The 26775-nt window shown below is 43.1% G+C and overlaps 1 protein-coding gene across 1 annotated transcript in view; it reads right to left on the bottom strand.

Annotated features, from left to right (window-relative positions):
• The window catches only part of ITPR1 (inositol 1,4,5-trisphosphate receptor type 1), a 355769-nt gene that overhangs the window by 313378 nt on the left and 15616 nt on the right, over nucleotides 1-26775 (bottom strand). The window contains exons 3-4 of the mRNA XM_065538902.2: nucleotides 19082-19189; nucleotides 14554-14624 (exon numbers count right to left, since the gene is read on the bottom strand). Coding sequence (XP_065394974.1) covers nucleotides 14554-14624; nucleotides 19082-19173 — 163 coding nt within the window. The 5' untranslated portion in view covers nucleotides 19174-19189. The remainder of the gene's footprint in view (nucleotides 1-14553; nucleotides 14625-19081; nucleotides 19190-26775) is intronic.

Below are 26775 nucleotides of genomic sequence, written 5' to 3'. Positions count from 1 at the left end.
ACCTCTTGGTCCTGAAATTACAAAATCTGGAAGCCACTTCATTCCACAAGTGGTACCACAGCTTTCTAAGTTCACACAATATTGATGACATTTCCGGCCACTGTCAGAAAGAGGAGTTGCTGCTGGGGCTCTTAATAAGCAGATGAAAAGAGATGTCAGATTTTACATAATCTTCACATAGATTATTGCTTACAGCCTGTGGAGTTGGGGGAGGCAGATATAGCTGTACTCAGAACAAGGAGATGCTGGCCCTGCTTAATCACACATTAGGCATTCAAAGGAACAAGAGTCTAGAAATTAGTTGCTTTAAAATGCCCAAATTTTGGAGAGAAAATAACTTTCCTGGCTGGGCGCGGTGGCTCACACCTGTAATCCCAGCACTTTGGGAGGCTGAGGTGGGCGGATCACAAGGTCAGGAGATCGAGACCATCCTGGCTAACACAGTGAAACCCCATCTCTACTAAAAATCCAAAAAAATAATTAGCCGGGCTTGGTGGTGGGCGCCTGTAGTCCCAGCTACTTGGGAGGCTGAGGCAGGAGAATGGCATGAACCTGGGAGGCGGAGTTTGCAGTGAGCCGAGATAGCGCCACTGCACTCCAGTCTGGGCAACAGAGCGAGACTCCATCTCAAAATAAATAAATGAATGAATGAACGAATAAATAAATAAATAAATAAAATAACTTTCCTTCACATCAAGCCATCTAGAAGATCACCAACAAGTGTCCTTATCAGAATCCTGGCCCAACATCATTTTCGCATCTTGCCTTGTTAGTTTGTACCCTGCAGGGGACAACTAGAAATAATGCTGAATGTTTTATTTTGCTCTCTCAGCAAGCTGTATAAATTCATTCCTGACAGATCTGAAAATAAAATGAATACTAACATTTTTAAAAGAAGTAAAGTTCTTGTAGCTTGCAAGAGATCAGTAAAGGAGCACTGTGGGTTTCCTCCCTCCCCCCGGCCCAGATCAAGGGACCGCATTCCCTTGGGCTTTTATATCCTTGTATAATATTTAATTAAATACTCTGTTCCTACTGGTTTATGTACTAGAGAACACTAATTTTAGAAAACCGATTAGCTGGTTCTTTCTAACTGTATGTTATTGTAGCTAAGGTCAAATTTTTCACTGAAACTATGGCAACAAAACCCCAGTATTCTTTGTCGACAAGAGCGAAGCAAAGTTCTCAAGTGATAGTCCTCCACTTGATTGCTAAACCTAAGTTGGGTTATTCTATTTCCTACCTTTACCTCAAATGCCACGTTTCTGGGAATGGTTATGGGGGGAGGAGAGGACCTTAGTCACAGAAATTTGCTAGCATAAGTCCAAGCGAGCTTATATATAAGTGTCATCACTGATAACATTTTTAGACACATATAATTTTAGCAGCACAAAACATCCAGACATTTCAGAAGCACCCAAATTGGAACTCAAATGTACCCGGAAAAATACCAGACGAAGAAAGGAACTTTTAAATCTTAGTTAGAGGAATAATTGCCCAACTTATTTTCTCAATTACTGCAACTGCTCAAGTTGGAGTTTTTCTACACCGACCTCCAGTTATTGTTTTGGAAAGGAAAACAGGTGGGTTCTTTGAAGAGATGTATTCTTTCCTTCACATCTACTGCCCCTCTCCACTTATCTCTCCCAAGCCAGTGCCAATGAGAATAAGCACAATTTTTGCCTTCTATAAGAGCCAGGCTGACCTCTCACCTTGGGGAGAGAGGCCTCCACCTTGGTCAATAATATAGAAGTAGCTGCTGCTGGGGGAGCTAAACAATGGGTACACATGGACATATAGAGGGGAATAATAGACACTGGCGATTCCAAAAGGTGTAGGGGTGGTACGGGTTGAAAAATTACCCACTGGGTACAATGTTCACTACCAGGGCCATGGGTACACTAAAAGACCAAAGTTCACCACTACACAATACATCCAAGTAACAAAACTGCACTTGTATCCCCTAAATCTGTTAAAAGAGAAAAAGAAGTAGCCTCTGGACATCCCTTCTGCAAATGCAACTGCCCTCAAAGCCCAGGAGAGAATGCCACTTGGCAGGCTGGCTGGCAGAAACCTCTCTAAACATGCAAGGAGCATGTGGGGGGCAGGGAAGGGCAGCTTTTGGGAAAGAGCAGATTGGCAATATCTTCCTCCTGTCCGTCAAGAGTCACTGGAATGCCTGCTGTTTGGGGTAAGATAAACACAACTTCCTCTCTGGCTAGGCTTGTAATTCTATACAGAAGGCAGGATTACCATCTCGAGCAAATGACCCGTCAGTAACTGAGGCTCTGATCAAGCCTTGTGTCAGGAGAGAAAAGACCTGATGGCTTCTTTTCTAATAGCCCCAAGCTCTGTCATAGCTGGTTACCAGGTCCACTCAATAAAATATAAAAAATTCAGGAAGGCTAAAGTCTGCCTGGCTATGGATTCCTTTGTATATACTCCACGGACTGAGTTTTTAAAACAGACTTAACGATGTTTTACAAGATGGCAAAGGCCGTGTCTGATCTTCCTAAGAGATGTCCCGAAAGCTGCTTCCTAAGAGATGTCCCGAAAGCTGCTAATTGCAAATTCAGTCACAACAGCCACCCTTCACTGAGTGCTGAGGCTGTATTGCAGGTATTTGCTGTGTTACACACGCACCGACTCATCCTCACACAAGCCTATCAGCTCCACAGTGTTATTCATCATGGCAGCCAGGTGGGGAAACTCAGGCATAGACAGGTTCAATGGCTTGCCCATGGTCACATAACTAGGGGAAGAGCAGGGCAGGGACTTGAACCCATGTCTGACTCCAGAGCCTGTGCTCCTAACCACCATGCTCTAGTGTCTTCCCAGGACATCCTACCCACTCATTACCAGATTCGGCAGGACCTTGACTTAGAAAGCTATTGTTTTTTTCTGTTTGTTCATGTTTTCAAATATTCAATAATGCCATCTTTCCACTAATGTTCTCTACCAATTAGATTCAACCCATTCAGTTTCCAGAGAGCTTCTTGTCTCCAGTGTATCTGTGCTCTCCCCAGCTGTTTACTGACCCAATGCTCCCAACCATAGGGCTTCCACAGGAAGCAAAAACAGAAAGAACAGCTGGGTCCTTCGGTGGGAAAACACACACAGTCAAATGGAATCATTCATCTAACCTCTGTCCCAGAGCAGAAATTCCCTCTGCAAAATCCCTGACAGATGGTCAGCCCCGTCTGACTCGGGGGAAACTCAGTAATTTGAAGCAGGCCTCTTCTTGGAGTAACTGCTCAGCACTAACAGTCAGAATTAAGTTCCTTAAGCCTCAAATTCTACCTCTGGGCACTTTGATCCACTAGCCCTCATTCTCTATTGCTCTGGGCTCGGAACATCTGTCTTCTATACGACAGCCCTAAAATAAAAGAAGACAACAGTCAGTGGCTCGTGAGAGCCTTGCAGGAGCATGACAACTTGTTAGAAATGTAGAATCTCGGCAGGGTGCCGTGGCTCACGCCTGTAATCCTGACACTTTTGGAGGACAAAGCAGGAGGATCAGTTGAGCCCAGGAGTTTGAGACAAGCCTTGGTAACATGGCGAAACCCCGTCTCTACAAAAAAATACAAAAATTAGCTGGACGTGGCGACACACGCCTGTAATCCCAGCTACTCAGGATTAGGAGGCTGAGGGGAGAAGATCACTTAAGCCTGGGAAGTCAAGTCTGCAGTGGGCCTTGATTACACCACTGCTCTCTAGCCTGAGCTACAGAGCAAGACCCTATCTCAAAAAATAAAAATAAACATAAATAAAAAAGAAATGCAGAATCTCAGGTCTCACTCCAGACCTACCTAATTAGAATCTACATTTTAACAAGATTCCAGGTGGTTCCTGTACGCAGTCAGGCCTCAGAAGCAATGCCTTAGAGGTCTCTTTTCATTCATTCCACAAACATTTTAGTGTCTAATATAGTCCAGAACCTGTGCAAAGCCTTGAGGAGACAGGCATGGTTTCTGTCCTCACAGTTAATGCAGTAGGGGGGAAGAGCTAAGTCAAAACCAGCAAGTTAAAAGTCAAAACCAAAAATTAGCAGTGTTATGGTATTTAATATGGGCCAGGTAGTCCATTAAGTCCATTAAGTGCTTTACACAGATTAACTCATTTAATCCTCATAAAAACCCCATGAGGCACATATAATAATTTCTCCATTTTTCCAGATGAGGAAATGGAGGCACTGCGAGGTTAAGTAATACATCTGAGATGACATGACCAGTAAAAAGCAGGGCTGAGAGTCAAACCCACAGGGTCTGGCGTCAGAGTCTGTGCAAAAGGAGCAGCTGCTTGTCTGCACACGAAGGTTCAGTAAAAGTGCCCCAGAGGAGATGCCTGAGATATGAAGGGTGAGTGGGCATTAGAAAGATTGGGGGGTCCAGGAAGGAACAACAGAGATAGGGAGATATTTCAGACGGAAGAAAAAGGACAGAGTATAGAGCAAGTATGCTGACTGCCAGAAGGAAGTCAATCCGTCTGGCTGGAGCACAGAACCTGGAGGGGTTACTGCAGATGAGGCTGAGAGGTAAGCAGTGGTGACTCATGCAGACTGCTGGGAACCCTGAAAATGTGTCTTTATCCTGAGCACAACTGGGGAACCCCTAAGAGGTTCCAAGCAGCTGAGTGACATCTTCAGATCTGTGCTGATTCCCCTACCCGCAGTCAATGGTGGACTGGTGGACTGGAGGAGGTGCCCACACTCAGACACAAAGGAAGCAAAGGTGGAATTACAGAAACAGGTGAGGAGTCTGTGCAGCAACTTTGGTGAGAAATATTGTTGCTGAAGCTAATCTAAAATGTCATCATTCAATATCGAATGGAGCCCTGGCCGCCAAGTTACCCCTGCATTAGCTTTATTCCCACCAAGCAATATGCCTTTTAAAAGTGGAACCTAGGACATCAGAAGCCTCAAGTGTTTTCTGAGCAGCACGACTCTATGATTTCATTTAAGTGGCAGACACTCTGCGATCCTCCAGACATGGGTTCAAATCCCAGGTCTACCTTGATTCCAAACCCTCTGTGGGTTCAGGGTGCCCAACCGTAAAATGGGGACAATAACAGTACCCATGTCACAGTGTGCTCCAATGGTCAAGAACAAAAGCATGCATGACCCTGTCAGAAAGCCAAGCACAAAGGAGGAAGGTACTTAACAATTATTTGTTTTTCATGCTCATGTACTGAATGCAGCCAAGGAATCTCAAAACTATAGGCATGAAAGAGAGAAAAAGATCAAACATTAAGAGTCAAGGAGTCTCAGAGAATGAGACCAATAAGATCCACTTTCCAGGGAGAAGACAAGTCAACTACGAGAAAGTTTTAGGGGTTGTTGTTGTTGTTGTTGTTGTTGTTTGAAACAGGGTCTTACTCTGTTGCCCAGGCTGGAGTACAGTGGTGCAAACATGGCTCACTGCAGCCTCAACCTACTGGGCTCAAGCAACCCTCCTGCCTCAGCCTCCTGTGTAGCAGGGACCACACATGACCACCACCACGCTTGGCTAATTTCATTTTTTGTAGAGACAGAATCTCACTTTGTTGCCCAGGCAGGTCTCGAACTCCTAGGTTCAAGCCATCCTTCCGCCTTGGCCTCTCAAAGTGTTGGCATTGCAGGCATGAGCCACCATGCCCAGCCTACAGGAAAGCTTTTCAAGAGTAACAGGCTCAGGTAGTTTGGAGCAAGATGACAGGGCAGCGTTAAGGAATCAGTGTAAAAAGATCAGCGGCCATTCAACTTAAAATGTCAGCGAAAACACTGTTAGAACTGGGAGCAGTCAAAATCATATCAGAAAAAAACACCAATTCCTTGTCAATCAGTATTTAAAGAAGGACCAACATTATGCCAGATGCTGGGCCAGGAGTGCAGGGCAAGATTTGGTCCCTTTGAGTGCTCCAAAATCTGGCAAGGAGAAAACAGTAGCTGTGTATTTATCAGACTGTGATAAACATTATACTCAAGATTGTTAAGTAGGCAGTTAGCATGCCCCTCTTGTCTATAGACATTTGCTCCTGTGCTAATGCAGCTCACAATGACATATTTTGGGGTTGCAGAGGAGGAAGTTAAGAAATCGGGTAATTTTTGTCAAAGAATATTTCAAGGCCAGTCCACTTCTAAAGGCAGTTTAGGGTAGATGTTAAGAGGAGAATTTCTGGTTATTAGATTGACTGGGTTCAAATCGCAGCTCTGCTACTTCTAGCTACGTGATCTTGGACCTGACACTAAACATCTTATATGTCAGTTTCCTCATCTGTAGAAAAGTACCTGCCTTACTTATGGGGTTGTTATGAGGATTAAATAAATGAGTATATGTAAAGTATATTAAATAGATTATATTCACTAATATCTGTTAGCACTAGACAAAGGTATTCACTATTATTTGCATTTATAAAAATTAGGTTATCATTAATTACACAGGGTGATGGAGTCAAAAAATTTTTTTAATTCATGGCTCAAACACAGTAGCCTAAAAGACAGTGTGAGGAGAAACTGGGGTTGTATCCCAATCTCAGTTTTGGCACAGGATTGCTCTTTGACCCCAGGAGACTTTCTAAATCTCTCTAATGTTCTCACTTGTCAAACAAGAAAGGAAAAGAGTTATCATAAGCTCAAGTGATTCACCACACATCTTCATCAATGCTCTGAAGACAGGATTATAAAACCCTTTGCCAAAAGAAAAAGTCCTTAATCAACCACAGTATACTGCTTTCAGGAGAACCATATAACAATATGACAATATGACCCCATTACGCTTGCTGAGATTTCCAAATCAATTTCACCCTCAATGGAGGAAGTCCCAAAAGCAATACTCTGATTCAATTAGAGGACAAGGTAAACTTATTTATTGCACTAGAAGCATTTTATGCACATAGAGCTGAAAATGGTTCTCCATTAGCAACTAAACTATAAGGGTAAATGACTATAAAAGAGGGGTCTGAGGTCTACTTTCCAGGGTGACTCAGGTATGCAAAAAAGAACAGATCCAGGGCATCAAAGTAAACATAAATTCCCTTATGCTCATTTTCAGGGTACCAAGAGCCTTCAGACATGCATCTCACAGCCTGAAGCAAGTAGGCAGAAATCCAGTGAGGGATACGCTGCAGTGTGTGGGACTCCAGCATAATCAGGCAGCAGGCACCATCCCCAGTGATTGTGTAACACACAGTGAGCATTCTATGTTGCCCAGGGAATTGACTTAAATTACAGTTTTGTTCCCTTTAAATGGAGTCTGTTGGTCCAAGACTGAGATAAACTAGTAAATCTGAAATGAAGATTATAAAAAACTATTAATCTTTTTATTAAATTTGAATTGATTTTGTGAATAGAGAACAAGTTGCAGGAGACTCTTCTACAAGGCAGCTGCACATACTCTTGAAACCTTCAATATGCCTTGAGGCATATACTTGACAAGCACCTTAAATAGACTGATTTTTCTGACTTATTTAACAAGACAGGCAGAAAGTAAGTCCTGAACCCCTACTGCGAAAGGCCTGTCATGGATTAGAATCAAAAGCACAAACAAAATTTAAGTTAGGCCCTCCCCTTTGCAGGAGGGTATTTAAAACTAAGATATGGATTCATTCCTTCGATGCCTTGCCAAAAGAAAAAAATGAAAGAATACCGTTGCTTAGCAACAACTAAAACAATGTGCAGCAAAGGAGAGTGGTCTGAAAGAAAGCTAAGCCGGTGAGTTTGTTACAGCCACCCCAGATGAACTTTGTGACCCAAGACCCTGCCTGTGTCCTCATCTGGCCTAAGGGTAAGGTTAAGGCCTGGCTATTACTGGCACTCAACTATCTTGACAAAGAGACCTGTAATCCCAAAGAAATAAGAACCTACTACTGGACAGCACAAGGCTTCTAACATTAACCTGCCTGTTTCCGCCACTAATAGCAAAGTTTCAAGCTGCATGAAATCTTGGAAAAACCCCATTTAACAGGTAGGGAAACTGAAGTTGAGAGAGATGAAATGACTTCTCTAAGATATTGTTCATGGCAGATTCTGGGCTGTATGCTAGCTCTGGCATCCAGAGGTTGCTCTTTCCCCTACATTTAACCTAAATTGCAGGCAAGACCAAGATCAGAGAAGCAGACTACTGACACTCAAGTGTTTCTTATCGCTCAACCATGAAAAATGCCATTCTTATTTGAGGACCCTTCCTAAGCCGCTGGGAGGTTTCAAAGTCAATTACAAAGAGCTTGAATCATATGTGAAACCCTTCTCTCTCTCAATAAAATAATCCTACTAAATCCACCAGCCCCCTACTAGAAGGGGCTAACATAGTGCCAGCACTCTGGGACTGGGGAAAGAAGGCTCCAATAAAAATAAAAAGGCCACGAGTCTGATCCTCAAGTTCATGGCCATGCTTTAAGTCCAAGAGTGGCTCATTATAGCCAAGCAACATACTCTTCTCCATGCCAGTATCATGGTGACCACACAATACTCACCTGTCATTATTTCTAGCCGGGCATATGTTGAGGAACCTGGGGTCTTCCACCAACATTTTACTCTGGAAATGCCCAGAAACTGGATTATACTGCCCCAGGCCAGACCCTCATTTGTACTACAAACAGGACTCATTCTACTGTAAGTAACATACTGCGCATCCCACAGCTGGTCGGGGCAATGGCTAAAAGTGTATTAAGTGTGGCAGGATACAGTGGCTCACACCAGTACACAACTACTTAGTACACAACTACTGTGTGCTAAGCACTCTATTCGGCTCTTTATGCATATTATTTTTATAAGGATGGAATTGTTTGACCCTATTTCACAGGTGAGGAAACAAGCTGAGAAATATTATGTAATCCCAGCAATTTGAGAGGCCAAGGTGGTGGATGGCTTGGGGCCATGAGTTCAAGACCAGCCTGAGCATCATAGCAAGACCCCCATCTCTACAAAAATTTGAAAAGAACTCAGGCATGAAGGGTGTATCTGTAATCCCAGCTACTCGGGAGACTGAGGAAGGAGGATTGTTTGAACCCAGGAGGTCAAAGTCAGTGAGCCATGACCACACAATTGCACTCCAGCCTGGACAACAGAGTGAGACCTTGTCTCTATAAAACTACAAAGGAAGAAAAGCACTGGGCCCAGCCTTTGAAAGAGGGCTCTGGCTACGACACTCATAAGTCACATGGCACTGGGCCAGCTCGTAACTCTTGTCATCTCAAATGGCATCAGGTACCAAATAGATGTGCTCTGGTCTCAGGGGGTGCTGCACAGCAAAAGATTAGGACATGAGAAGCATCCTCATCTACTTTTCCCCAGTAGGCCAGGTTTTATACTAGGTAGGAAGAAATTTCACCTGCTTTGCTTCTACTTATATATAAACAGTTGCAGTGAAGACAACAAATTATACTAAACAAGTTCCTTAAAGATTTTCACTACATATTGATGTAATTTGTTGTCTTCACTGCAACTGTTTATATATATTATATATCATTTTTTCCTGCCCCAACTTCTCCTCATTTTGAACTGTAAGTTCCCCTTCCAACAGCTTTTATTCTGAAACTAAGGGGCTCCCTGTAAGGTTAAAAGCCGCACACTTTGATATTATTGATATGGTAACATCTGTCCAACGTCAAGAATGTGGAGCCATGACTGGCCTCTTGATATGAACAGAGAAGATCAGGTTTTGAAAGCAAGAGCCTGACTACTGCCCCAATCTTATGCAATAATGGCATGAGCAACACTAAAGCCTATCTAATTGCCCAAAGGTCCAGTTGCCAACAACCCTGGAGGTGATTTACATTTAAAAAGAGCAGAGATTCTGGGAGCAAAATGAAGACTGGTTGTTAGTTTCCACCTTTTCTTTGTAGAAGATGCCTTTACATTTAGCATGAGGGAGCAGGGGGAGGGACTGGTAAAAGTGGGAAGAGGAAAAGATAATACAGAGAAAGGAATTCACTAACCACCAAGTTCCTATTCCCTGTTTCAATCTGATGTTTGCCTTCTCTGTTCTTTCAAGATTATGGGCAAAGACAACACAAATCAGGGAGTAGAAGAGGTTCTGCCTTACCTTCCATGGACAATGGGGCTTTAAAATGGTACCACATTAATCAAAGAACTAAAATTGCTGCATTATTCTAAGTCTCAGCTCTTCTCATCACTTACGAGGACAATGATATTGTCCAAAATTCATTCAGATGAAAAAGATGTGGCTTATGTGAAACACATGTGCAGCCAACCTTTTCTTTCTACAGAGAAAGTGAGAGGCAAGAGATATATTCAAGAAAATCACACACAAACAAAAAAGCAATACACTTTGGAAATGTACTTTCAGCCATCAGAGAAAAAAAAGCAAGTGTGTTCAATGTTGAACTCTTTTACATCTACTGCAAAAATTAACAGCAACCACTCACTGAACAACTACTGTGTACTAAGCACTCTATTCGGCTCTTTATGCATATTATTTTTATAAGGATGGAATTATTTGACCCTATTTCACAGGTGAGGAAACAAGCTGAGAAATATTATGTAATCTATCAAGGTTACTTAGCTTGTACACAGGGGCAATGGGGTTCAAATCCAAGCCCAGGGGTTCATGTGCATGTCCCCACCCACAAACAATTTGAAGACAAAAAGAATAGCAATATATAATTATTCTCATATAATTAAATATGAGATTTACAAGTACTAGGCTCTGTACTAAGTACTGGGAACACAAAGAAAAGAGTAAGTCTTACCAAACTCTTAACTAAGGGTCAGGCTCCCCCAGTACTAAATTCTTAACACACAATTAATCTTCCCAATGACCTTATGAGATAGAGCCTATTATCCTCTCCCATTTTACAGGTAAGAAAATCAAGGTTTGCAAAGGTGAAGTAATCTGTTCAGGGTCACACAGCAAAGAATTCATGGAACTTGGATACGAACCAGGAAGCCTGATCCAACAGCCTCTTTTATTAACCATCAGGGCTGCAGATCTCAGGTGCTCACAAAATTAAAGACGCAAAGTCAGAAGCCATGGGGAATACTGCATAAACAGGCCTTGGATTTCCATTTACTTAAGAACAGGTTATGATGGTTCTCAATATAGGAAATAACTTGGCAAGGAAACAATGGAAGCAAGAACAAACCCAAATGACTACATGCAGCTCTGCTGATTGCTCAGATAAAGACTCCATCATCCCATTCGGCTGCTTGCCAGCATCTCGCTTTTCCATATGTGTTTGTTAAACTCTAGAGTGCAACGGGTCCGTGAGGAAATGGACTAGAAATGCCTCCAAATTGCCCAACTGCCCTATGCACAATTTCTAAACATCAAAATGACTTCAGCTCCAAAATACACTTATATTTGGAAAGGCAGCAATTGCTTCCAAAAGAGAGATCTTTTTCTTCATTTTAGAAAAAAAAAAGTCAAAGAATGCTGCACCGCAGTTGAAGGAATGCATTGGAAAATTTTTTTAAACCTCACTGCCCAACTTCCATGGTGAAGGAGCAGATCGTTCCAGCACTGAGGCAGCCTGCAAAGGCAGAGCTGCCTGGGCCCCTCACCTGGGTGCAGGGGGCCTCTGGTTTAGCACGTGGAATTAAGGAAGTCCTGACCTACATTCCCAAAGCCTGCAGCAGAGCTTGTTTTGAACCAGATTTTCCCACAAGGACAAAGCAGCTCACAACCCAGAAACCTTTATTTTTAATTTAGGGAGAAAGGCAGTCAACAAATCAAGTCACTGTCATGTGACCACCTGTAGAACCAGGCCAGGCTGTAAAAGGAATTTGCTTCCTTCCAAATAGCTTCTGTCAGACTATTACTGTTATCTCAAAACAGTCGCTTCAAATCAGCCACCACATACACACCCAAGCACCAGGCACCTTTACAGTCATGCCAGAAAAACATATCTCCTCCGACTTCCACTGCTATAGTCCTATTTATTTTTAACATTCTAACCCTGTATTCAAACAGCCCCTGGTTCATTTGTGACAACATGGATGAACCTGGAGGACATTACGCTAAGTGAAATAAGCCAGGCACAGAAAGACAAGTACCACATGATCTTGCTTATATGTGGAATCTACAAAGATTGAACTCCTAGAAACAAAGAGTAGAATGCTGGTCACCAGGGACTGGGGTGGAGGATTGAGATGTTGGCCAAGGGATACAAATTTCAGTTAGGAGGAATAAGTTCCAGAGATCTATTGTACAACATAGCGACTACAGCAAATAACAATATACAGTATACTTGAAACTCACTAAGAGTAGTTTTTAAATGTTCTCACCAAAAATAATAATAAGCATGTGAGGTAACGTATATGTGAATTAACTCAATTTCACCATTCCACTATATATACATATTTTAAAACATCATGTGTTTTAAATATATGTTGATTTAAAAAATTAAATTTCAAATTACGTGCATATATTTGTAAAAGACAAATAGCCATTAGTTAACTTCATACAGTACATTAGAATCTCTCCCAGGTTCATCTCCCAGCTCCCCAGGCCTGTTTATAGAACAAGATAAGAGGTCACACTGGACCAAGCAATGCCTTCCTGATGCATATCCCTCCCCTTGGTTCCAGCTGCAAAAGCCAAATCTAGACCAGCTCTTCCTTGAATAACAAAGTCCAGGTTTTATTAGCCTACATTTCATTAGCCATGGTTCTTCATCTTGGTGGCACAAGAGAAATACCTGAGAAGCTTTCAAAAATCCCAATGTCCAGTTAACTCAAAATCCCTGATCTGGATTCAGATATCAGTGTTTCTGAGAGTTCTCCAGGTGATTTCCCTGTGCAGCTAAAGTTGAGAACCATGGCTCCCACTCCATCTGTCACCAGCCATGTGACCTCAGACAAGGTTCTTAAGTTCCGAGTGTATCAATCTCTTCCTAGGGAGGAGGGATGGCTCCCTGAGCTAATGCAGGCAGAGTGCTTAGCACAGGGCCTGGCACAGTCAATTGATCTTGTCCCTTTCAATATTCATGGTGGGGAAGTAATTCTATGAGTGACTGAATTATGATCATTGGACGAAATCTTTCATTTCTGCAGCACTCAAGATTTTGTCGTCTTGCAAGAAAACATGAAAGAAGCATTGAGAAGAAAAAGGCGGTGGAGGCAATAGCCGCCTTGGGTTCCTCTTACAGCTTATATCAACAACTCTTTTTCTTTCTGTTTTTTTAACAGTCTCCCCCAACCCCCACCCATCCTCAGGTGAAAACATTCTCCTGATAGCCTCACGCCAACTGGATGCAACTCAACACCAAATGTCTTCCAAATGGCTTTTCTCCATCTGAACGTCTGCGTTCTATTTTATTCTAACGTATTTAGCTTTTATCCAAAAAAGTCAAACAGTTTCTAAACCACTAAACAATAAGAACTTAGAACTCGAATTATATAATCTGCAAATGGCAAGATTTGAGCCCTTTGGGACTGAGGCCATCAGTCAAATACCTAACCCAGTGGTTTTCCACCCTGGCTGTAAAGAATCAGCCCTAATTCCAGAGTTGAGCTTAACTGATAAATAATTTAATTATTAAATAGATGCTTAGGGCTCTCCAGTGGATCCCTTAGTCCTAAGCTCTACAGTGGAGCCCCAAGCATCTATTTAATTTAAAAGCTCCCTCAGATAATCCTAATACGTGGCTAGAGCTGAGGACCACCAACCACAAGAACAGAAAAGAAAAACCACTGTTTATCATATAAGACACCAAGTGTACTTCAAAGACCTCCTACAGTAAACTCAGTTACCTTTGGAGAAAGATAACAAATTCAGGAGGCCTAAAGAAAAAACTAATTTGGGTAGAAAAGCTGCCCTGCCTATGCCTTTTCTTTGTTTTTGTGTTTGAGACAGGGTATCACTCTGTCGTCCAGGCTGGAGTACAGTGGTGAGATCTCGGTTCACCGCAGCCTGGAACTCCCAGGCTCAGGTGATCCTCCCAACCTCAGCCTCCTGAGTAGCTGGAACTACGGGTGCATGCTACCACACCCAGCTAATTTCTGTATTTTTAGTAGAGACAGGGTTTCACCATGTTGCCCAGGCTGGTCTCGAATTCCCAGTCTCAAGCAATCTGCCCACCCCAGCCTCCTAAAGTGCTGGGATTACAGGCATGAGCCACTGCGCCCAGCCTGCCTACGTCTTTTAACTCAAAAAACAAGCGCAATAATTAAGAACATTTCATTCCAGTGAGACGTTCAGTGAGGTATCATTACACACCTCCTTAAAGAAGGTATCTAAGAATATCAGCATCCCCAAAGGGACAGTGAGATCCGCTAAAATAATGAATATTCCCTGTGACTGGATCCATAAATCCTATTTGTTTGAAAAAATATCCATACAAATGTAAGACTTTAAACCGAATTAGCACTTGTCAATACATATTCAATAGACAAATTAAGGACCCAGTGAAAGACATCACAATCTTGATACTAAATTTATGTATGTATTTTTCAAGAAGTTGTAAAGCTGAGAACTGAAATCATACTCCGAAAAAAACATAATAAGCCTATCTTGCTTATAAACACACACGACACACACACACACACACACGCACACACCAACAACACACTTCATGAATTTTCAAGTGAGTCAAGGTGACCACTCCAGGAAAGCTTACCTCTGAATTTCTTAGGTGGATTGTTAAGGTCCCCGGTTTCTGGCTGTACAACACAACGATCATCAACCAGGCTGTAAAGAAGACAGATAAATGCTCTGTCAAGTTAAGTGTATGAAAATGAAACTCTTAGCACCATGCAAAAATCAGATATCCCAGGGCTTTTCCTGTGCAACATTTAGACTACCATATTCTCCTGCCAGGAACTCTTTACACTAGAGACTTCCTATGCATGGATCTAAACCTAATCCAAAAGCCCAGGGTTCTGTTCTGTGAAGGACACATTAAGCTACTGTTTTCTGTGGCTCCTCTCCCATAACCACGTCCATGGGAGATTTGAGTATAGCATGCAAGGTGGCTGAAGTCGTGAGACACAGCAAGGGGCAGTTGCATTCAACTAAGGGTAGCTGAGGAGCTGACTTTGTGCCCAGTGAAGATGAGTCAGGTCCTTGCCCTTTGGGAGCTCAAGACTAGTGCAGGAGCCTTAAGAACAAACTGATAAGGAGAATATAATCTAAGGGCTGTAAGAGAAGGAATAAAAAAAATAACAGCCAGAAGCGAACTGTGCCTGAGGTCATCTGAGAAGCTGCAGACAGAGGAAGTTCTAATGGAACTACTGGAAGAGTGGAAATAGATGTGAGAGGCTAGAGGGGAGCATTTCCAGGTGGAGAGAACCATGAGTGCACACTCATGAAGATATGAAAGGACTCTGGAGCATCAAAAGCAACTAGTGGGGAAAGCACAAAAAAATTACAAATAAATAAGCCGACATTACATAAAGACTCAGTATTTGAAATCCTGACTGCTAAGTCTAACTTGCACAATTCTTTTAGAAGAACCACTTAAAAATATATTTTTGAACAGATGAGGGAACTGAGACTCAGAAGTTACACAACTTGTCCAAGCTCCTAAAACTGGTACTGATAGAACTGGCTAATCTTCCAAGTGACCACAGAACTTGCACTTGTTCCCAGCTAACATGCTATGGTTTTCCAGGGTTCCTCCATTCATCTGTGCTGCCTCCTCTTATCCCAAATGCAAGGTACCATTAAATATTCAGCCTTTACCCTTACTGTTCTATTCTCCAAGATTCCCTTTTGCCTCCTAAAGTCCTGCCTGTCTTTCAGGACTCAGATTAAGAGCCCCACCTTCTCCACAAAGCCCCCCAGGCCTTTCCTGCTTCAGACACTCTCTGCCTCTCCTTCTCCGTCCTCCCAACCTCACTGACTGAGACTCCAAAGGTGCATCAGGCTACCAGCTCCATGAAGGCCAGAAGATGCCCAAGGCTGGCAGCTCAGTATCTACTTGGTAGGTAAATCGAAGTATCCATGGTACCCCACCAGCAGTTTGCCTCCTTCAGCTTCACAACACAAGACCTCACTGTATCAACAAGAGGGACAGTGTAGCCAATGGCCTGAGTTCTCATGTAAAAATCAAGAGCAGAATATACATATATAAAACCCCCACCCTGAGCTCCTGTGAGTGTAAGTACAGTAATGCCCCCAGAGCTAACATAATGCTTGACAGGGTGAGCTCAGGATCCAAGGTAGGGCTAGGTTAATAAATAATCAAGTTCTCATGGCCAGGCGTGGTGGCTCACACCTGTAATCCCAGCACTTTGGGAGGCTGAAACGGGCAGATCACGAGGTCAACAGATCGAGACCATTCTGGCCAACGTGGCAAAACCCTGTCTCTACTAGAAATTCAAAAATTAGCTGGGCGTGGTGGTGAGCGCTTATAGTCCCAGCTACACGGGAGGCTGAGGCAGGAGAATCGCTTGAACCCAGGAGGCAGGAGGCGGAGGGTGCAGCGAGCCGAGATCACGCCACTGCACTCCAGCCTGGCGACACAGCGAGACTCCGTCTCAAGAAAAAAAATAAATAAATAAATCATCAAGTTCTCAAATGGGGAGGAAGTGGTAAGAGGAGCCCCAGTCAAGCTCAGAAGACAAATGAATTGTAGATGGCACTCTGCCACCTACTAGTGGCATGATCATGACTATGGCATTTTACCCCTACTGGTCTCAGTTTTTTCATCTGTAAAATGAAAGTTGGTCTCAGGGATTCTTAACGAGGGGGATGTTCATCAGACTCATTGTTTCCAAACATACTGACACCAGGACTCTGTCAACCCAGCTTACTAAAGCTGTGCTACAGGATGAGGCCCAAGAATCCCCCCGCCTTGTTTTTTTAAAGAGGCAGGGTTCTTGCTATGATGCCCAGGCTGGTCTTAAAAGCTGGTCTTGAACTCCTGGCCTCAAAGGATCCTCCCATCTCAGCCTCCCAAGTAGCTGGGATTATAGGTGTTAGCTACTGCACCAAACTGAACCTTTATTTTTAACAAGCTAAAAAGGCAATTCAGAAGCATGCCACTGAGTAACGTGCACACATACACACTTGCCCTCCAAGATCCTATTGGAGTTCTAAAGTTTAATCAGTAGATGAAGCCATTTGGAGGTAATCACCATCTATATAAAAGGGATGGGGCTGGAGTGCTACACAGTGAGTCCCATTAACAACTGGCAGTCACTCATTGTAGTCCACAACAGGTCCTCCATAAATGCTAAAAATATTAAAGACAGAAAGGTTGTCAAACTTTCTTTCTAACCCCATTTTTACACTGCTATCCTCAAACATGTGCAAGCAACTGAGAAAATAAAGTATTCATCTCAATAAAGTATTAGCAGCCCAAAGTTCAAAAAGCAGCCCTCCTCACTTTAAAAGGGCAGGAGGGACTCACCATTAATTTGTTTGCAATGTTTGAGGAAAACACTTAAAAAGCAATTCATATGATTTTCAAGAAGGGATGCCCTGGAAGAGAAAGAAGGTACTAAGATCTCAGGGGCTCAGGAGGTACCTGGGTGACTGGGAAATCAAGACCCCCAGGGGAAACATGGGCATAGAGTGGGTTGAGGTTTAACCCGGCATCCAGATAGAGGCTGTGCACAGCCAAGGAGGAGGGAGAGCTGTGGGCAGACAAGGAAGCCGGAAAGAGAGAAGCTGGCCTGCAGAGAGCAACTGTTGGCAGCCCTAGCCTTGCAGTCTGGAATTTTCTGAGCTGTGAAATCTTGGGCAAGTGACTTTGCCTCTCTGAAGCTCAAAACTTTTGCCTCCACAAATGGTAATGATGAGAGTGTTCACCATAGACAGTTGTGTAAGAATTAAGGAAGATGTAGGCACAGTATTTAGCATAATGCCTAGCACACAGCAAATACCCACTGGGCTCATGTAGTGCTTTCCATTTATTACTGTTGCTGTCATTGCTGAAAATAAGAAGAGGGTAAAAGAGTCAACCACAGACGATGAAAAGAGGAAGGAGCCAACCATGAAGAAAGGAGGGACAGTCAGAGGCAGGGCAGAAGGAGGCCTCTTTGCCAAAAGCCACAGAAGATAAATTGTTAAGGGTAGGTCCATAACGGAGAGAGGTCAAATGTAGAAAGTCACTGGATCCGGTGATCAGGCAGTCATGGATGACTTCTTTTCACTAGATGGCATTTGAAACAAAATCTCTCTACAGTGGGAGCACAAGTCTAATTGAGCTATAATTCTGTATCTATAATAATTTGCTCCCTGAGTGTGGAGTAACCTGCATGACAGCCTAGAAATACTCGTTCTGCACAAATACCAGAAAACAAGCATGCTTTAAATAATAGCTGTAATTAAAAGGAAGGTCTGGCTGCTGTAAAAATGAGGTTCTTGGAGAAGCTGCTGGTCTTCCTTCCCCCAATTTATTTGAGACCAGCTCTTGCCAGATTCAACAGTGCCACCCGGGGGGCCTCACTACTCCTTTCTACACAAAGACAATGTAGACCATTCGTAACTATTTTGGAGTTAACCATCTTGATTCTCCATTCTGCTTCTGTCTGCCTTTGGGACTATTTCACCTTTCATTTCCTCTTCTAGACAATAGGCGTAGGAGGAGAAGGGAGAAGATAATCAAATGAGTACATTATGAAATATATTTATACCCTTAAAAGTTGTATAAAGATTGGGAAAAAAGCACAAGAGCAAAAATCTGATTTACAGAACTTTATGCAATTTATAATTTTCAAACGTATACAGCAATGTAAAGTAGGAAATGTCTGCTTCAAAGAAAAAAGATAGGCAGCCCAGGAGGTTTGGTCTTTGTTTATATTATAAAGGAGTCACTATTTGAAAAGAAGAGCCGTTACAAAACTAAAAAGCACTTCTTTGGGCTCTGTAAATATTCATCCTTACACTTTATTCCATTTAAACTGTACTCCATAGTGGAATAAAGGCACTCCCTTTTATATAGAAAGGAAGAGCAAATTTTAATAAACTCAGAATAGTGTCCTAAATAATGAGGTTTTACTCTTTCAGAAATATACAGAAAATTGTGTTTTTGTATGAGAGGTTAAACTTGGCTAATATGGGATTTGGCGTTTGTGATTTCAACCGCACTTAGAAAGCCAAGTAAAATGGTAATGTTCGTATGTTAGAAAAATCAGTTTTAAGCTGATGTTATGATGTCTTAAACAAATCCTGCCACACAAGAAACTGCATGCTCTTACCCCAAGGTGCTAATAAATCCATTTGTCGATCCCTCCGCGTACAGAGAACAAATGTCTCCAATATGCAGGAAGCTAGACATTTTGTCAGACATGTCTTTCTTGAAAATCCTAGACAAAGTAAAATATGCAACATTGTTAGAAGAAAAGAAATGCTCAGAGGGGGAAAAAGTCACTAAGAGTTGGCTTAGCTCAATTTTCCAAAGCGCCTTACTTAAAAGCCAAATTTAAATAAGAGTTTGACAGGCAGGCAATTCAATGAGCCAAGTAAAGACATATGCAACAACATTTTTTCCCCGTATATTATTTAATTTCAGGATATTCCAACCACAGTAACATTTGTTTCTAACAAAACCATGCCTGAATCAGATTCTACAAGTTGAGGACCCTTGATAATAAAAACTGCAGTGAGTAGAAAGCCTGCAGGGAACTCAGCCAAGAACGCTGCAGTGATTAGGGAGTTACTTGGAAAGTCTGACTTATGAAACATTAACATATTCAATTTGCCTCAGGGAATGTTAAGTCAGAAGGAAACACCTGGTATAAAAACTTGCTTCTGGCAAGGCCACAGTGCCTGGGCTAAGGTACCAAACCAACAAAATGACATTAATAAAAGGAAACCTGGTAATAAATACCACAAATTTCCAGCAGCCTTTTAGGACTTTTAAGAATTCCACAACTGTATGCACTTCACCCAAATGCTACTTAAATGTCTTTCCTTCTCATCCTTCACCAAGAAACACTTCCAGAGGATGAAAACCCTTTAGACAGAACCTGGCCCAGATCCTTCAGTATTTGGGTAAAAATAATAAGGTTCCCTGCCCAGGAACACATAGCTATTGAGAGGCAGTCTTACAAAAAGCTCTTAAGTCTCAGGAAATCTGTACATAGCCCAGAAACCATTAAACACACAAACACATATAAATATCAACAAAAATATTGATGTGACTCCTGGAAACAGCTTTCAACAGGGCCATAAATATTGAGGAGTGGGAACCAATTGTAAAAAGCTAAATTGACATTTAAAAAATAAATGTCAGTTATGTGGGAAGATTGGGTGCTGGTGTGGACTGCAGCTAATCACCCCGTGTTTCCTCAGGCACCTGGTGTGGAGATGCCCAGGGCAACCCAGGTTTTCCCAAAACCCCTCCTCCAACCCCAGACACCTTTATCCATCAATTTACTCAACTTCCCCTTCCAGAAGCCATTTACCCCACACAGTCACAAGAGTTGTAATGGTGTGGAACAGTATTGTGTCTCCTTCAATTGCTTTCTGGGTGCCAAGTTTTCTTTCGGGAAGAATTATGCAGCAATGATCAGCATGACACTTCAGGAAGCAACCTCCTACCTTAGCAGCAATGTCAGCTATTGAAAGCAAACTCATGTTAAAGAACCTCAGTTCACTGCTTGTGAGAAGCTGCAGGGAAAAGCTAATTTGTCATCCCCTTCCCTCCCCTCCAACAACCCAGATATTGCAGTGGAGATAAAGAGCATTTCATTAAACATGAACTTATTTACAGAGGGAGACAGCAACTGAGAACACAGAATAAACTCTCAAACGAAAGAGCCAGTAGACCTTGAGGGAAGACACACAAATAATGTGCAGAAGGACAGTTTGCCAAGTACCACTCTCTGGAATCATGTCCGTCATTGTTTAATTCTTCATAACTACATATTTTATACCTAAAGGCAAACCAATGTTTTAAATAGCATCCAGAAAAGTGGCACAAATGGAACACATCAAGGGAGATTAATATTTCCCTCTGTGCTTATATTGTAAAACTTTATCTTAAAGGGTCAGGAAGTCAGCATACTTATAAGATCAATTATTAGAAGACCATTTGTTTGAATTTTGAGCCAGACCAAATTTGTGTCTGTACACCCTGGCCTCCCGAAAGGACACCAGGGAATTTCCAAATGCAGGAGAACAGGTATGTGCTCCGGCAAGAGGACTAGGGCCTTGTCTAGTGCGACTAAGGCTCTCCTTTCAGGATCACCCTTCAGATAAGCATTCAGCCCCAGTAGAGACTAGGCCAGAAAATGCCTGCTGTCTTGTGAACTATCACCACCACCTGGATACCTTGCTGAAAGATTCCAGGCTCTTAATGGGAAGAAGCAGACGATTCAGTGTCCTCAAGTGACAAAGCATGATGTACCCCATGTTGCTTGCAGCTGATCATTGCAATAGATGTCTGGACATTGCATTCCTACAGCACAGTTCTGCATTATTTTCTTTTCTGATAATAATAGCTGGCATTTATCAAGGATTTCTCATCCCCACCATTGTGCTGAGTGCTTTACAAACGTTCTCTTAGTGAATCCTCATGACCACAGCAGGAAGTAGGCACCTACCATTATTGCCATTTTGTTGTTGAAGACACTGAGGTGTAATACAGAGAGGTAAGATGCCCACGTCACATATAATTAGCAAGCAGGAGGACCAGGGTTGTTATAACCCAGGTCTATCTGACGTTTTTTTTTGAGATGGAGTCTTGCTGTGTTGCCCAGGCTGGAGTGCAGTGATGCGATCTCAGCTCACTGCAACCTCTACCTCCCAGGTTCAAGCGATTCTCCTGCCTCAGCCTCCTGAGTAGCTGGGATTACAGGCACCCACCCCAAAGCCTGGCTAAATTTTTGTTTTTTTTGTAGTGATGGGGTTTTGCCATGTTGGCCAGGTTGGTCTTGAACTCCTGGCTTCAAGTGATCTGCCCACCTCAGCCTCCCAAAGTGCTGGGATGACAGCCATGAGCCACCGCACGGGACCTAGGTCTATCTGACTCTTCAGTGGAGGTGTTTATCAACAGCGATCCTGGGAACATAGGTTAAAAAGTTAAATGTTCTTATACTCCAGATGATTACAGAGAACTGATGCACAATTCTTATGCACAATTCTGTTTTCTAATTTTTCTACCATGGCTCTGTAATACTTTCAGAAGTCAGAAAAAAAATAAGCATCTTCTAACCAAGATACTTATTAAGTGGCCGAGATAACTGAACAAGTAACCTTTAGCTACATTTTACATCTCCCCCTGAAATCACAGGCCAGTCCACCCACCACAGCTAATGATCCTCTGGGCAATCTGCCAGGGGTACTAATTAAAAACAACCAAAAAGTGGAGGAGGACAGATCCTTCCCCAGGGGTCTCATGTGATAATTCCCCTCACAAAAGACCGGGCAGAAAGCTTGCTGGTCTAGTTAGAAACCTCTGGAGATCTCCTCTGGCCTCCCCTTAGTGAAGTGGAGGAAGAAGATGGGGGTAGGAGGATAGGTTTTAGTGCAATTATCAGTGATGTCCTGGAAGGAAAAACAAAGGTCGGGAAAGTCAACAGAACAGGCCTCTGTGGCCTGGAGGGGTGGAGGTGGAAAGTCAGCCCAGAAGTGATGGGCCTAGGAGCAATCTTCTGGAAGACTTCCTGTTGTTCAGAGCTGGGTGGGAGAGCCCGCCTTTTTATCTGATCATGGACCATTTGTGCTTGTGAACTTCTAGCAGCTGCACTCAGGGCTCCTGTGTCACTCACACCATGACAAGGACCACCTCAGAGAAAACAGAGCTGGCGCCAACCTGCCATGGAGCTGCAGAACTTCAAACGCTTATGGACACCCGGGGCTCTGCTGACAAGCCATGCCTGACATACACAAGGGCAGGCTTAGGCACTCAGCTCCCGCGCTCCACCCTGGCTCTCTGTCCCTAAGTTCTTCTTCTTATTATTATTATTATTTAGCTTATTATTAGGAGCCCATAGCCACCTCTCTGCTTTCATTTCCTCTTCTGTTAAATGGGGATAATACTCACTTCAAGAGGCTGTGGTGAGGAATGGATGAAATAATGCTTGAAAAGCACCTGGTACAGTGACTGACATACTTGAAATTGCTCTATGCTCGTTATTTTTATTTTTCTTCCATGAAAGACAAAGTGGAATTCTGAAAGATTCCAGGGCGTCAAAATTTAAACTCAGTAAAGGATCCCCTGTTTAAAAAGCCATATGTGTATCATAACAAATGAACTCCTATATGAACCACGATGACAGATTTTACTTCAGGGAAGATAATTTATCCTTCCTAATTCCCCTGATGAAAAAAGGTGAACAATAGTGAATTACACTCAACTCCCAGCCACAGAGCATTCTAGCCTTTCAAAAAACACAGAATCACGGAATAAAAGTTGGAAGGAACCCTGTAAAGCATGTAATTCCACCTCCTGCCCAATAATGGAATCTCCCCATCATGCTGCCTATGGATGGTCTCGCTGGGCAATAGAGACTACTCTATGTTCAAACAGCCTTGTTCAAACAATTACTCCTAAACCAGGCACAGTGGCTCATGCCTGTCATCACATTTTAAACAGCCAAGACAGGAGGATGGCTTGCAGCAAGGAGTTTGAGACCAGCCAGACCCATATCTACAAAAAATAAAAATAAAAACAAAAACACATTAGCAGGGCATGGTGGCACACATCTGTAATCCCAACTACTTGGGAGGATCACTTGGGCCCAGGAGCTCCAGGCTGCAGTGAGCTGTGATCGTACCACTGCAGCCCAGCCTGGGCAACAGAACAAGACCCTGCCTATGAAAACAATAAAACAATTACTCCTGTCCCCTCCCTTAGCCCCACAAAGGACAGCTGCCTGCCAGAACTTTTGCTATTTATCTGTCCTCTGACGCATCTAAGACCTCTGCATATGTGAATGCTATCTAGATTATTTCTCCTTAAGGCTTTGCTTCTTTTCACAAAGCATCACCATCCTCCCCACAATTCCTGATGCAGCATGACGTGAAGAGCACCTCTCAGCCCACAGCAGGCAGGAACTGAGGCTCCAGAGTCAAAGTGCCCAGGTTCAAACCTCAGCTCTGCCACTTACTCACTGAAGAACTTCAGGCAAGTTCCAGAACTTCCCTAAGCCTCGCTTTTCCCAGCTGTAAAATGGGGAAAATAAGAGCACCTACCTCAGCAAGCTGGCATGAGGTTCAGCAAGATGGTGTTTACAAAACACTCAGCAAAGCATCAGGCATGAAGTAGGCGTGCCATCAATATATGTTATTACTATTAAACCGCCACTGCCACCCGCCACCATTCTGATGGGTGGAATCACCTGTTAAAACAGGGTTCTTCCAGGGTGGCTTTGGCCAAGGCAAAGAAAAGTAGGTCACTGCCTCTGGGTGATACTCTTGCAGAGGGGCTGTGGCAGCTTTGTTGAGCCTCACACCACCCTCTGGCTGAGTTTCCCTTTGCCCTGTATTGAAACTGCTCCCAGAGCTGTGCATTAAAAAAGGGGGGGCAGGGAGGATTTGATTCTATTCCCAAGAAAGGTGCAAATAAAGAAAAAAACAAATGCAGAGAGATCTCTTTGGGGAAGAGAAGCCAGAGCTGCCCTTCAGAATCTGTATTGCTCTCTACCTTCTCTATACCTTTCCTGGTCTTCTCGTCCACTCTGCTGGCTCCAGTCACTGTTACATGACGAGGATTCCCAAATCTGTCTCTCATGACCCACAGCGACTAGAGTTTTGCTCCTGGCGGCTCACGGCATCTCAATGTACCAAAAACAATTTACCTGCCTGCCCAATCTGTTCCTCCTTCATAGCCATTTCTCAGTGACCACCAGCAAAGCCTGGTGGCTCCTCCAGTCTTCCCTCTCTCATGTTCCCTGCCACAGGGCCTTTGCCTGTGTTGTTTTCTCAAGCCCACAACCTCTCATCCCTACCCCACCCCTTGCTCTAATTATAGCCAAGTCACCCTCCAGCTCTAAATTCAACTACCATTTCCACCAGAAAATCTTCCCCATCCCCTCAGATGAAGTTAAATTCTACTCTTACAAACTCTGCACCATGGATCTCTCCTTCCCAGCCTTCATCTCAGTTACAAGTTCACATTTATTTGTGCAATTCCTGTCTGACACCCTACAAGGCACAAGCTGTATTCTAGAGATCTGTGTGTGATGTGTTTTATATACAACTGTATTCCAAACACCAATGCCTAGCACATAGTAGATATTCAGTAAATATCTGTTGAATAAATGAATGAAAAAGTCTAATCCAGCATCAATTTTTGCTGACTTTAAGCTTTACTATCTCTCTTGAATCTTCTAGCTCCCCCTGCCCCTGCTAACCAGTCTCAGCCAGTATCATTTCCCAACTGGACTCCCTAAGGCCTTCCTACTCATTTCTCTGAATCTGTCTTTCCTCCTCAATCTATTCTGCATACAACATCCCACATGATATTTTAGAAACATAAATCAGACCATATCATTTCCCCGCCTAAAAGCTTCCAACATCTCTTTGGAGCTCTTCATGATCTAGCCCTGCCTACCTTTCCCCCTGCTCTCCATACTCCAGACATAAAGATTTTTTTCCAGGCCCCTCACCATGCTCTGTTCCCCGGGCCTTTGCACATGCTGTCTCTGCAGCCTGAGGTATTTCCCTCCCTCCCCCACCACCACTTGTGGCTAACTGCCACTCACCTTCACAGTCCCAGTTTGATGTCTCCACCTCTGGGAAGCCCTCTCTGACCTCCCAAATCTGGGTTATATGTTTCCAACATACTCTTCTATATAGCAACCTGGGTCTACTACCACTGTCCTAACATTGCTTATTCACTTGTTTGTCTTCTCCACTAGGCTGCAAACTCATGAGGGCAAGAACTTTAGTTGTCTTCTTCCCTGTTGCATCCTAGTACCTGGTAGTACCTGGGATACAGCAAGCAGTCAAATATGGGTTCAACGTCACTTTAGTGCCATCTTTGCTGCTGCCTAGAAGAGTTTATACTGGTTTTGTTTTAGAGTCATGGTCTCACCCTGTCACCCAGGCTGGAATGTAGTGGTGCAATCATAGCTCACTGTAGCCTTGACCTGCCAGGCTCAGGTGATCCTCCCACCTCAGCCTCCTGAGTAGCTAGGGCTACCGGTGCATACCACCACGTCTGGCTAAATTTTTCATTCTTATTTTTGTAGAGACAAGGTCTCACCGTGGTGGTGCCCAGGTTGGTCTTGAACTCTGGCCTCAAGTAATCCTCCTGCTTCAGTGTCTCAAAGTGCTGAAATTACAGGCATGAGCCACCACACCCGGTTTGTTTTTTAGGTGACTGTTTTCCAAAACAAATTAAAGCCAAATTTACAGTGTTGGATCAAGAAGAACAGAAGCCTACCTGGCCCTTTTCAATAGATTTCTATGAGAAATTTGGAAGCAAGAAACAAAATATCTAACTTTTATCCCTGGAAAGATACTGTAACTTTTATCCCCATTGACCATCCCCTCCACATGTCCAAAATGGCTTGGAGTACTGACAAGAGTGTATACTTGGAAACAGACTCAGAACATGTGAGTCTGAATTCTAACCTCATAAATTACCAACTGTGTGTCCTTAAGCAACTTCCATAACTTCTCTGAACCTCAGCTCTCTTATCTGTAAAAAAGGGGGCAACCTTTCATATTTCTCAGGGTCATTGTAAGGAGTAAACCAAATAATTCACATAAAATGGTCAACACAATACTTGGCCCTTTATGCTCATTTTCTGTATGTCTGAATGAGTCTGAAATGAAAACATTCGTTTTTGTTCCTTCATAGTCTTCATTCACCTCTGTCGTATGATTCCTCTACTTGATGAATGTTGCTTACCTGGTCAATACTGTAGGAAATGCATCTGGAGAAACAAGGATCCCAGAAATGTTTTAATCCTCTGTAAGCCCACGAGGTGGCTGATAC

Source organism: Macaca fascicularis, chromosome 2 (genome assembly GCF_037993035.2).
Source record: "Macaca fascicularis isolate 582-1 chromosome 2, T2T-MFA8v1.1".
NCBI lineage: Eukaryota > Metazoa > Chordata > Mammalia > Primates > Cercopithecidae > Macaca > Macaca fascicularis.
Note: the sequence above shows the minus strand (reverse complement) of the source record. Positions and strands in the feature narration are given on the sequence as shown.